At 34.1% G+C, this 14,344-nt stretch overlaps 1 protein-coding gene across 11 annotated transcripts in view; it reads left to right on the forward strand.

The window, feature by feature from the left end:
- The window catches only part of thsd7ab (thrombospondin, type I, domain containing 7Ab), a 346,631-nt gene that overhangs the window by 323,184 nt on the left and 9,103 nt on the right, over positions 1 to 14,344 (forward strand). For all 11 annotated transcript variants that reach the window (XR_012391319.1, XR_012391315.1, XR_012391314.1 and 8 more), the window contains 3 exons: positions 1,845 to 2,018; positions 5,908 to 5,988; positions 10,868 to 10,950. Coding sequence is in view for 3 of the 11 variants with exons in the window: in XM_073924512.1 (XP_073780613.1) it covers positions 1,845 to 2,018; positions 5,908 to 5,988; positions 10,868 to 10,950 (338 nt within the window). In the remaining 8 variants the exon portion in view is untranslated. The remainder of the gene's footprint in view (positions 1 to 1,844; positions 2,019 to 5,907; positions 5,989 to 10,867; positions 10,951 to 14,344) is intronic.

Raw genomic sequence — 14,344 nt, forward strand, 5'->3', positions numbered from 1 at the left:
TTTACTTCATAATATTACACTACTTAACAGGGCCGGAGTGGGACTCCTTTTCAGCTCTGGAGTTTCAAGCCTTGACCAGCCCACCTCAGTTCACGACTGACTATATTAAAATAACATCATTTCCAAATCAGTTTCTAATGACACTGTCACGTATTTTTCAAGAAAACAGCTGCTTTAGAACTTCGAACGTTCAACAACCCTAACAGTATTATATGTCTTAATAATAAAAATGTAAAAAATAAATAATAATAATTACTTAGATGAGGTTCAAACAAGGGCTCAGGTGTGTCGTAATGCAACGTGCTGACCACTGGACCACATATGGCGCTGTTATGCTTGGAATATTATTGTAGTTTATTAATGGATTCATAAATTTATGGATTTAATAATGTAGTTAATCATCTGATTTTCATTGAGCAGGTGTAATATTCATTAATAGTAATTATTCAAATTGTTATTTTCACTAAGGTGCCGCTGTTTGGGGTTGAATGATAGTTAGCTCATCATTAACCTGCAGGCCGTTGAAAAAAATAAATGAAAAATTTTTCATAAATGAAAAAAAGTGTGACTGCTGAGAGTGCAAGCAGCTAGGGACACCGGCCCTCATGGCCAAAAAAACGGACCGGCCCACCGGGAGTTCTCCCGGTCCTCCCGATTAGCCAATCCAGGCCTGTTACTTAATAAAACATTACTTTAAATCATTTTAACTAATGCAGTATAACTTTTTAAATTATTAACTTATAACCCAGTGGAGTTCACTGCTGAATACGCTGATCAAGCAGAATTGGCATTTGACTCGAGTTGCTCACTAAAGATAACCTGCATACATTTAATTGAAACATTTCCTTTTAGTTAGCTTTTAACAATTAAACAAACAAACAAACAATCTCAAAAACCATCCCAATCATTTTTCCTCTGTTCTCAGATAGTAGGGCGGGCCAAATCAAAGGTTGCCACTGGCCAACTTTGGCCAATGGGCCTTAGTTTGGGCATCTCTCTTCTAAAGCAACAGCATGACAACCCTATGGGTTTGTTTGATTTCGTGCCATTAGTATGATGGAAGTATGGCGCATACATTAAAGTCAACATAGTATATTAAACATAATCAACCAGTTCAGCCAATTAATTTATTATTCTAATGTATACAATTGTAACAACCCAAGAAATCCATATATGCAAAGAAAACAATATTAATTAGTTTACAAATGAAGTTATCCATAATAAAATGAAATAAGAGAGGAAAAAAGTATTGAACACATGAAGAAAGGGAGGGGTAGAAAGGCAGAGAAGCCCAGAAAGCAACTGAAATCTTTCAGTAGTTCTTCAGCAATCATCTGCACACCTCACTGTGAATGAATATTATCTGCTTCAGTCCAACATTTACATTAGCAGGGTGATGAAGATGAAACCAGGGTGGACATTATAGCAAGACAATCATCCGAAACACAGCCAAGGAGACTCTCAAATGCTTTCAGAGAAAAAAATCAAGCTGTAGAATGGCCAGGCCAATCACCTAACTTCAATCCAATAGAGAAAACAAATTAAACAGAATCATCAAGATTTTTACACTCTGTTGAAGTGTTAGAAACTCACACCTGAGCAATTCCTGTGACTTCATTCTCCATATAAGAGGCGTCTTTAAGCTGCCATCACCAATAAAGCCTTTTATATAACGTATTAAATATGTTTCAGTATTTTTTACTTGTGTCATTTCATTGTTATTTCAACAGCTTGTTAAAATAAGAGAATTGTTGTACGTCAGATCATAGTTTCTCTTGCTGTTATCAGGTTGCAATAGTGTGGTTATTGGGTGTTTTTACATGTGTCTGCTGGTCTGTGTTCAGGTGACTGTTACCTGATGGAGTGGTCAGACTGGGGCTTGTGTCAGAGTGTGTGTGTGAAAGGTCAGCGTCTGGACTTCACGCCGGTGCAGGTCCGTTCAAGGGCTGTCATCGCGCAGGAGCCCGAAAACATCGCTCAGTGTCCTGATCAGGAGTGGCAGTCACGCCCCTGCCGCAGTGAGACAAGCACACAAACACTGCTTCACTATCATTCAACGTGTCATTTTGGGAATGAGTGTTGTTCCTTGTGTTTGTGGGGGGTTCCCAATATGAGTGATCCTAAATGTGATGTAGCGAACCCGGAGCAGGTCCACCACGAGACATGAAAGACCTGACACCAAAAAAGTTAGCAATAATAGTCAATGATCTGAACCGGAAGTGTAAAAAGAAGGTGGTATTTATTAATTAATTAGGGATGTCCAGATTTGATCTTGTGATCGGAAATCGGGCCCAATCACGTGCTTTTAGACTCGATCGGAATCGGACATTACCTCCCGATCAGGACTCAAATCTATATTTATATTCTCATTATTTTTTAAACACATCTAAAGTTATAAGGTGGCACAGAGTTAGACCTCATTCTTGACTTCACACAGAAATAGCAACGTGTGCGGCATGACATCACTTGGTTACAGAGACGCTATTGGTTAAATGGCGACAAAGTAGAAGACGGAAGCAGCTTGAAACGGAAAGCGCGAGTATGTCTACGATCTGGAGGTATTATAAAGTTGATGAAGACAACATTGCCATAGCAAACTGTGTGATATGTATACTTGCTATTGCAAGAGGTGGAAAGGAAAACACTACATTTAACACAACAAACCTGATAAGACACCTCAAAAACAAATGTAGAACCTCGATTTAAAATGCCAACTCGCCACTACTTTAGAAGAAGATTTCTGACAAACTACTTGTCCTGGTATAAGATGTACTCCATATTACGCTCACCACAGACACCTGGAGTTCGTCCGTAGCTCCCATGTCTGTACTAAACCTTGCCGCACAATGGATTGACTCCATCCTGGATCTGATTCTTCACTCTTCTTTATTTTTATTTTTTTTATGTATTATAGAAGTATCGGATTGGGTTTCGGTATCGGTAGATACTCAAAATCAAATGACTCGTACTCAGACTTGAGGACAAGAAAACCTGATCTGGACATCCCTAAAAATAATGTTCAGTGCAAAAGATATACAGTGTTCTAGTTTCACCAATATACGGTCAAAATATAAGCAAAAGATAAAAAATATCAGTACCAAACAAAACCCAAATACAAATAATATTTAGACGTATATACATCAAAAATATATACATTTATATAAATATATAAAAGTTTGATATGTGAAGTATAAGTCAACAAAATGTTTAAAGAGCCCATATTATACATGAAATAAGGTCATATCTTGGTTGTAAGGGTCTCCAACAACAGTCTAATATGCATGCAAGGTCAAAAAACACTTTCATGGTCTTATAATCTGCATTTATTTTTACCTAATTATCCCAGCGACTCCCGTATGAATCATCCAGTGATTCATTTGTTCCCAAACCCCTCCTTAGCGCGGAGCTAATCTGCGTTGATTGGACCGATGACAGTCTGTCGCGATTGGTCGACTGCCTTCAGTCAGAGAGGGAAATGGCCAATAGCTAATCAGCAATTTAAAAAGTAATCACAGTTCATACACGCTCGATAGTGTATGCGTGGACTTTAGCTGCCACACTATGGCGAGTGGATAGTGCCACGGATAACCGAACGAAGGAGACAGTCGTGTACTCGCCATACCACACACACACAAAAACACACACACACCTCCGGATGACAACGCTCCCGCTTCAGCCCGCACCCGCCAGGTTTTAGCCTGAGAACCCGCTCCGTTTTCTGCCCGCCGCGCCCGGTCCCGCTAGAGCGGAGAACACAACCAAATATCACCCAGTATACAGTCCAGACAGCCAAGCTGTCTGTATAAAGTCTGTATAAAAACACACACACAGCACAAAGTACACAAAGCTCGTTCGTTCGTTCGCTCTCTCTCTCTCTCTCCCCGCGCCAGATTTCTGCGGCGCGGGAATAAATTTCCGAATAAATCGCGGGAGCAGAACTCTAGCACGGAGCTCCATAAACAAACAGCACGCGTAGCGTTTTTAACGTGACTTTGCACGCGATAAGATAATATATCCAGTTAACCTGATACAGTACACGCGGTTACAAGTAACAAATCACAACTAAATACATTTGCAAGCTAGAGTCAACGAGGCAACAACTTTAACCGCACGTACTTACACTTGAGAAATGGAAGAATCCCATCCTGACGTCCATCAGTTACTCTTTACTGATCCTTCCTTTAACAAACTCAGATGAAGTATTCTTTGTAGCATGTAGCTTCCAGAAGTTTCCAACTGCTTGGTTATAATGCTGATGTTTCATCTTTGGGTAGAGACTCAATATATCCATCTGCAGTGTGACTTCAATCGACCGGCATGTTTGTGTGTGTGTGTTTGTGGGTGTGCGTGTGTTTGTGGGTGTGTGTGTGTGTGTGTGTCTGGGTTACTGCGTCAGAGGGCGGGGCCTCAGGTTTGAAATCTCCCGGGTTTGCGCGTGCACGTGAAAAACTTTGTTTCGTTCGTACGTCATGGCGAAACACCTAATGAGTCGGTATCAAGGCGACTCGTTTGAAGCACTATGATTCGACTCTTTTATAGATGAATCAACAGTTTTAAACACTGTATTCTTACAGATTTAAGCCTTAGCTGGATACTTCACTTCACTTAGAGCTGTGTTACACACTACATGGAGGGGAATTTTCAAAAACCCATAATATGGGCTCTTTAATATATATATATATATATATATATATATATATATATATATATATATATATATATATATATATATATATATATATATATATATATATATATGTATATATATATATATATATATATATATATATATATATATATATGTATATGTGTGTGTGTATTTTTATGTAATATCTACATATATATATATATATATATATATATATATATATATATTTATATATATATATATGTATGTATGTATGTATGTATGTATGTATATATATATATATATATATATATATATATACATACATACATATATATATATATATATATATATATATATATATATATATATACACATACATACATATATATATTTTCTCAACCTCAAGCGGTTTAAAACTTTTATGAGTTTCTTTATTCTGTTTAACACAAAAGAAGAGAACCTGTAACCATTGACTTCCACAATAGAAACAAAAAAGCAATACTATAAAAGTCAATGGTTACCGGTTTTTAGCATTCTTAAAAACACCCTCTTTTGTGTTCAACTGAGGGAAGTAAGTCAAATATGTTTGGAACAAGTAAAGGGTGAGCAAATGATGACTTTTTTTGGATGGGGGGCAGGGGGTATACCAGGGGTGTCCAAACTCGGTCCTGGAGTGCCGGTGTCCTGAACTTGATTAGCTGGTTCAGGTGTATATGAAAGGTGGCACTACAATATACAGGACAGCGGCCCTCCAGGACTGAGTTTGGGCATACTTGCCTTATACTGTAGTTTACAAATCAGAACAGTATGAATTAATATCTCAGAATGCTGTTGGACAGATTAACGTGATTATATTTACAGTCAGTGCTCCTAAAATGAATTTTAAACATTTAAATAATAAATCATTATCCTCAGTATTTTAATTGTAGTATTGTGTTTTATTTAACTATATACAGATATATTGTATTTAGTTTTAGGAAATGTACTCCGCATTTCCCAATGATATTTAAATGCTCTTGTTTTATGATCTGAGTATTTGTGTGTTAAAACCACATAACGCATATATTAACCATTCCTCAAAAGCCTGAGGTTTAATACTCTGTTTTTAACATGATTTTTCTATGAAAGCAGGAATTGATATTTAAGGAAACAGACGAGGCTCTAGTCTAGGGAGTGTAATTGCTCGGAATATTAAAAACAATTCAAGATTTCAAAACAAAAAAGAAAAAAGATGATGATGCTGTGTATTTCTGTTTATTCTGTTCTTCTGCATCTAGATGGTGAGTGTTATGATTATCAGTGGATGGGAGGACTTCAACTGGTCTGGTGTCAGCGGTCAGATGGAATAAACGTCACAGGTGCTGAACTACACCACTTGTAATCTAAAGTCATTGTAAAATCAACATTAACTCTTCTGTTGTATGTATAGAGTGCTGCAATGTTTATTAAAAAGCATCTTTTGGATTTATGCGTCCTCATAATGTTTAATCAAAGTGTAGTCCTCTCCCTCTACAACGACATCTCTTTTCTGACATAGAGGGGCGGGATCTGCCTGTCAGTCATGGAACATCCACCAATAGTAAATTACATGAATCCAATCGAATTCTTATAGACAAATTCAAGCCACGCCCTACTTTTCCCCCTATTTGAGGAGCTGTTTCACACTGATATACATCAGAATATGAAAGAAAAAACATAGTTAAAAGTACTTTACAGGAATAATATATCTGTGGATCATGCATGTCTAAAGCAGTCTGTAGTTTTGTATGATTTTCAGCACTTTTAAATGCTTTTCTGCCTTCACTATCTCATTTTTAATGGTCCTGCGGTGTGACAAATCCATTTGCGTAGCTTCTATATAAATGAGCTCATTAATGCTGCATGTATAATAATTATTAAAGAATTAGCTCAGTGCTTTTTTTGAATAATTTAAGATGAAGTTTTATCATGACACAGTAGAAAACACATAGGAGACTATGATCAGAAGAGCAAACCAGCATTTATTTAACACATATCATACATTCTTTATATCACGAGATTCCTAATCAGCATGAAATAAAGGTTGTGGTAGTCTTTTTGTTTCTTTTTGTGATGTATATTTAAATTTAAACTGGAATAAGAAACAAAATGTAGGGCGAAGCTTGATTTTTGTCCACACGGAGTTGATTAGATGGTCGTGGTTTGCTATTGGTGGATCTTATGTGATAGACTGTTACAAGAACCAATCGGAGAAGAGATGTCGGTAACACTTTATAATAACTACACACTATAAATCATTTATTAAGCATTAGCAAATAGTGAATTCATTATCTGTTAAGCATTAACTCTACATTAATAAACGTTAGTAAGCAGTTTATAACTGCAGCTACAAATGCTCTATTCTTGACCTATAACCACATTTAAAATTTGCTTAATAATTGTACTTTCATACTTAGTAAATGATTTATTTTTCATTACTAAATTAAGTATCACATTATTTACAAACCAGTTGTATTTCAGAGTAGTTGAGGGTTTTTAGGATCATTCAGAATGAGTTAGTAAATGATTAATAAACTATTGAAATTAACGTTTATGTCTTATTATTCAGGCATATATTAATGGTTACTATGTATGTTAATAAATGCTTTATTAACTCGACTTCACCTAGTTTTGTGACCTAATCTAAAGTGAGGACTATTTAGGCTTTATAAGTGAAGTTTATTCATAAACTAATTTCGAGAGGAGCACCTGATTATGATTGAACACGGCTGGTTCTGCATTAGCATGCTTGATCCACCAATCAGGCCATTCCTAACCACTATAAAGAGCCAGGGTTTTCTCACTACAGTCATCTTCGATTTGAAGAATCCCCCCTTCCACCCCTACCTTTTCACCTTTCCCTCCATAGGGCAGCACGTGGCTCAGTGACTAGCACTGTCGCCTCACAGCAAGAACGTCACCGGTTCTAGTTCCTTAACAGGCCGGTGGTTGTTTCTGTGTGTAGTTTGCATGTTCTTCCCGTGCTTGCGTGGGTTTTCCCCAGGTTCTCCGGTTTCCTCCCACATTCCAAAAACATGTACAACAAGTTAATCGTTAAATCTAAATATCAATACAGGTAATCTAATAATGCAGCATATCTTTTAATAGCCTTCAATCTTAATCTTTAGCTATTATAATAAGGGGAGTTGTCGAGATCTACCTGAGCTCGAGGCTCCCCTCTCTTCCTCCAAACGGGAGGGAGCCCAGGGCTCAAGAACCTTCGAGCTCAGGGCTCTCTCCCGGGACAGCATGCCAAACTTGCTTATAATCAATCATCAGCTAAGTGTGAACTCTTGAAATCCCTTTTAAATGACAAATAAAGGCTCAGTTAAATTCTAAACAGGAAAAATGACATTATTCATTGCTATTCAATTAAAGGTACACAAATGAAACTGTACTTCAAATAAAAAATAAATTTATGCAACCTGATCTAAAATAAAATCACTGTAGAGTTTAAACATTACATTTTATTACATTGTTTAATTATTATATTGTTGTTTTATCCAGTTTTGTTGTATTTTGACACTCCTGTTATTCAGCAATGTTTAAACTTTACAGTAATTTTACATTTTAGAAAAGATTGCAAAGATTATAGTTCAATTGATTCTGAGCCTTTATTTGTCATTTATAAGGGATTTATAAAGCATGAATAGTCCTAACTTTAGATTAGGTCACAAAACTGCATGAAGTTGAGTTAATAAAGCATTTATTAACATATTAGTTGACTATTAGTATATGCCTGAATGATAAGACATATAATCGTTGATTTCAATAGTTTATTAATCATTTACTAACTCATTCTGAATGATCCTAAAATCCCACAACTACTCCTAAATACAACTGGTTTGTAAATAATGCGATACTTAATTTAGTAATGAAAAATTAATAATTTATTAAGTATGAAAATACAATTATTATTCACATTATAAATGTGGTTATAGGTCAAGAATAGAGCATTTGTAGCTGCAGTTATAAACTGCTTACTAACGTTTATTATTGTAGAGTTAATGCTTAACAGATAATGAATTCACTATTTGCTAATGCTTAATAAATGATTTATAGTGTGTAGTTATTATAAAGTGTTACCGAGATGTCATTAAAAGGGGAAGGAAGTTAGATTATTAAGAGCACACAAATTCTTTAAAATGATGTGTACAGATAAATAAACTATAGTAAATACTTCCATACATTTCCATAAAAATCTAAATTATTTTCATCACATTATTAAATATGAACATAAAGTGTAGCAGCAGTTTTAAGCTCTAAGTCAATAATTGTATACAGTGGTCCCTCGTTAATCTTGGGAGTTATGCTCTTAAAATAACCTATAAGGCTTGAAGCTTACGCTGCTATTCTGAACCAATAATCGGAAACAGAAAGCTGGTGAAGTATAACGTGTTTTAATCAATTATTTATCTGACTCCATTGTAATTAATCTGACTCCAATAACGTTGTTATCATCATTGGTAAATAGAAAGAATCTCAACGCCTTAAAGCATTGTTTATTAAGTTATGTGTTCAAATATACAGACAGTAGAATGAAAAAAACTAACATACTGTACAGAGAATATAGCTGTAACATATGAACTGCAACAAAGACTTTGCTTTGCCTTTGTTAGCATATGAGGCTACACTCTACAAAATGTTGAGTTATTCATTTAACCCAATGGTTAAGTTAAACATATTTGGTGCTTCGTTGGGTAATTTCTAACCTTTATTGGGTTATTTATTTAATAATATTATTTAATTACACTGACTGAAGCCTGCTCCAGCTGTTGGGCAGTCTCTAAAGCACACAGAGCTCTATATTCAGCTCCATCAACACATGATTTCCTGCTTGCACAGTTTATAGCTGTCTTTACTTTGCTTCTTTATTGTTGGTGATTCTTGATTTATTTTAACAAGCGTGTCTGGAACTTAATGTAATGGAGAGAAAGCATTTTTAATATTTTTTAGAAAACTGTTATTTATTTACACAGCCATAATTATAAAATTAATAATAGTGCTAGTAATAGTAGCAATAATAATCCCAGAATGGAAAAAATAACATTTAATCAAAATAACCCAATACTGGTTCCAAGTTGGGAAGGTGCTGCAGTATAATAACTTATAGTTAGATTATATGTTAGGGCAGTGTTTTTCAACTGGTGGGTCGCGACCCAAAAGTGGGTTGCGGGAACATTTTTAGTGGGTGTGTGATCAAAAAACAACAAGTGTTTAATTTTTTTACTTATTTTGCTTATACCGGACTTTTATTTTGAAATTTGTGCACGACAACCCTACTGTTTGACATGTCAAATTTCATTTAATTATGGCAACAAATATGTCAAAGCGCAAGTACGACCCCAAATATGTAAAGTATGGATTAAAATATATTGATGACAAAAAAGTCTTAAAGCCTCAGTGTCATGTGTAGTGAGGTTAATTTAATTAAATGAATTATAATTCCTAAAATTGTATTATAGTTCTTAAAAATTTGGGTCGCGGCTTGATGACAATGTAAAAATGTGGGTCCCATGGCCAAACCAGTTGTGAACCCCTGAGTTAGGGTATTTTTACCGCAACTATTTTAATTAAGTACGCATCGGTGTGCGGGAGAAGCAGAGTAAAAGCCATTCTCCTCGATCAACAGTTACCTTTCCTTTTTATACCCTGAGCAAAGCATTGTCAAACATGAGTGAAAGAACGAACCCGTAAAACCAACGCCTACTCCCTTTATTCATCAGGGGTTGACACAACAGAATGAACCACCAACTAACCCTAACCCATATGTTCTACACAGTGGATGCAACCCAGTACTGGGAAACACCCATACACATTCATTCACAGACATACACTGCGGCCAATTATGTTTATGCAATTCACCTATAGCGCATGTCTTTGGAATGTAAAAGAAACTCAAGCACCCATGCCAACACGGGGAGAACATGCAAACTCCACACAGAAATGCCAATTGGCCCAGCCACAACTCGAACCAGTAACTTTCTTGCTCTGAGGTGACAGTGTTAAACACTGAGCCACCGTGCCACCTGTGTTGTTTTAACTCATCTTAAATAAGTAGTTTAAACAAGCAGCTGGATCACTTTTTGAGTGTAGGAAGTAACACTCTTGAATGGTTTAGAGTGAGGGTTGTTTAGTGCGAATCAATCAGAGTTTGGCTCATTATTTGAGTTTTTGTCTGAAGCTTGCAATTGATCCCTAGTCTGTGATTTGTTGCAGGCGGATGCCCTTCAGCTCTATTACCAGGGGCCGACCAGTCATGTGATCCACTCTGTGACAAACCACAGTCATTCTGCTCAGAGGTAAGACACAAGAGGATTGTGGGATTACTGTAATTCTGCGTGTCTGTGACTGCTGACTGTCGCTCTAGCTGCAATTATCATAATGGATGTAACACAAAATCAAAGTCGTGAGCTGTACCTTTGCTTAGATTTTCTTGATCTACAGTTGAAGTCAGAGTGATTCGCCTTCCTATGAATTTCCTGAGTATTTCCCAAATTATGTTTAGGAAATACTGTGAAAGTTTCCTTATAATTGTTTTTTTTTCTTCTGGAGAAAGTCTTATTTGTTTTATTTCAACGAGAATAAAAGCAGTTTTTAATTTTTTTGCACCATTTTAAGGTTAAAATTATTAGCCAATTCAATTCAGCATATTTCATCTCGTATGACTTTGGTTATTATCTGATCACTGTTGGTAAAAATGACTTCCTGTTTGTTCCCTGGAACACCAGGGGTCCGTTCTTCGTACGTGGATTACGCAGTTAGCTGGATTTGGATATTGACGATTTGACACGATCCAGGATCGTTTCGTTCTTCAAAGCTGATCCGAGAGTTGTTGTCATAGCAACAGTTCTGCTAGGTCAAACCTGATCGGGAGCAGGTTCAATTTATATAAACAGGATTAGATCGGCTCAGTTCAAGCAAAGAAAATACAGAAAGTATGTACCGAATTCTGATATTTTCTTACAGTAGTAGTTATATACACTTGGGAAAAGAGTAAATATTTTCTAAACTATGTATCTATATATATATATATATATATATATATATATATATATATATATATATATATATATATATATATATATATATATATATATATATAAGTTATAGTTATTAATAAAATAAATAAAGTTATACATATTAATAAAACGTATGCAATCTGCACTCTCGAAATGAAGTACAAAGACTGTCACCTGGTGCTGCACAGAGAAAACTTATTGATATGAACTTTTTAGATCGCTTAGTACAACTTGTGTATAATAAACATGCACAATATGTGACTTTTTTTTAAAGCAATAATACATTTATGCAGTCATAAACATGTTTTGATAGTTAATATGCCAGTGATTTGATGCTTCACAATAGTTGCAGACGCCTTTACCAATATCAAAATGCTTTTGTAAACATCCAGTTATTCTTTACACCGATTAAAAAAACGGCTACTATAATAAAGAAAATCTTTTCTGAATGTAGAACTAAATACATTGATATGCATTGAAATACATGATGAATACTCTTGACACATGACAGTGTAAAGCCTGCAGCTCACAACAAATGTGGAAGGTTATTGCGGGTCATATTTAAAAAACCGTTTACTGCTGATTTGATGTAATTTTGCTCACATGGATAATTGAATATTAATCAGATGATGTCATTACGCTGCTGTGCCGTCAGCCAATCGTTGCATTGCTGATCATGATTTCGAGGATCGATAGATCTGTCCTTCAATACACACGCAGCGATCTCAGATCAGTTTATCCAGACATTCTAATCTCATTCGCGAACTTGTTTGAAGAACCAAATTAGCGAGAGATCAGTTATCAAGATTAAAAGATCCAGGATCTGCCAAATAATCTTAGATCATTTAAGCGAGGTACGAAGAACGGACCCCAGGACTGAAGTAATCTTGAGCTAAAAGAGCTTGCACATGCTTGGACTGTTTAAAAAAGGAGATGACAATCGTGGTTCATCATACTGTCAAATTTGTCCAGTTAATGTATTTACTAACATTAATTATAAATGATCTTGTAAAGCATTTATTAATCATCGTTCAACATTAATGCATTATTAAAATCTAAAGTGTGGCTCATTAACATTAGATAATGCACCGTGAGTTAACCTGAACTAGCGTTGTTTAACTTAACACTAATGTTAACAAAGATGGATAAATATCGTAATAAATGTATTACTAATTGTTTGTTCATGTTAGTAATTACATTAGCTTACAGTACATTAACTAATGGACCGTTATTTCAAAGTGTTACCATTTTAGGATTGGAGAATGTGCTTATTAAAACATGGCTGTTCAAGTAAAATAACATCAGGGAATGTTTTTTAATGGTGTGCAATGCTTGAGGCGGTTTTTAACTGCAATTTCTTGTGCAAAGGAAGAGCAGGAGTTTGTAAATTTGCTCTTTACTTAAGGGTTTGGTGATGACGTTTATTTTCTTGGTCAATAATGTGCTGCAGGGACGGTGTATTTTTGTAGGCCAGCTCAGAATTCAGTTTTATCCCGGTTCCCTCAAGGAAAACCCAGTATGATTTTTTTTCTATTGACTCTTATTGTGAAAAATAAGCTCTGTGAGCAGCACAAGTTTGTCTTTATTATACTGTGTGCTCACAAACATTTAATGTAAATGTATTATTATTATTATTATTATCATTATTATTATTATTACTTTTATTATTATTATTATTATTACTTTTATTATTATTATTATTACTTTTATTTTTTTGTTTTATAATAATTATTATTATTTTATTATTATTATTATTATTATTAGGTTTTTATTATTATTATTACTTTTATTATTATTATTATTATTATTACTTTTATTATTATTATTACTTTTATTTTTTTGTTTTATTATTATTATTATTTATTATTATTATTATTATTATTATTATTATTAGGTTTTTATTATTATTATTACTTTTATTATTATTATTATTATTACTTTTATTATTATTATTTATTATTAGTTTTATTTTTTGTTTAATTGTTATTATTACTTTTATTATTATTATTATTATTATTATTACTTTTATTATTATTAGTTTTATTTTTTATCTTTTGTTTTATTATTATTATTACTTTTATTACTATTATTAGGTTTTTATTATTATTATTATTACTTTTATTATTATTATTACTACTTTTATCATTATTATTATTTTTTTTGTTTTATTATTATTACTTTTATTATTATTATTAGTTTTATTATTATTATTGTTATTATTAGTTTTATTATTATTATTTTTAGTTTTATTATTATAATTTTTTTAGTTTCATTTTTTTTAAAGGCTAATTACTATTGATAGAGGTAAAAAACTAAAGATAAAGAAACCAAGTGTTCAGGTTTACACGTCTTCACAGTCACCACGATTAGGTTTCTGACAACTCTTTCAGTCTTTGTGATTCAAGCTTTGCTGCTAAAATAATGTGGACATAAGCTCACTGTTTGTTCATGTTAGTAAATATACATTGCATAACATAAACTAATGTAACCTTACTGTGAAGTGTTAACAAAAAATTATTCTGTTATTCTGTAAACAAAGCAAGGTTACACACAATTCCCCACACAAATCCATTTAAACTCAATTTAACTAATCTTAAGTGTATTGCACATAAAACAATTAAGTTTTCCCAAACAAAATCTGATGAATTGTGTAGTTTCAGCTCATTTTAAATAG

The sequence above is a fragment of the Danio rerio genome, chromosome 16, assembly GCF_049306965.1.
Source record: "Danio rerio strain Tuebingen ecotype United States chromosome 16, GRCz12tu, whole genome shotgun sequence".
NCBI lineage: Eukaryota > Metazoa > Chordata > Actinopteri > Cypriniformes > Danionidae > Danio > Danio rerio.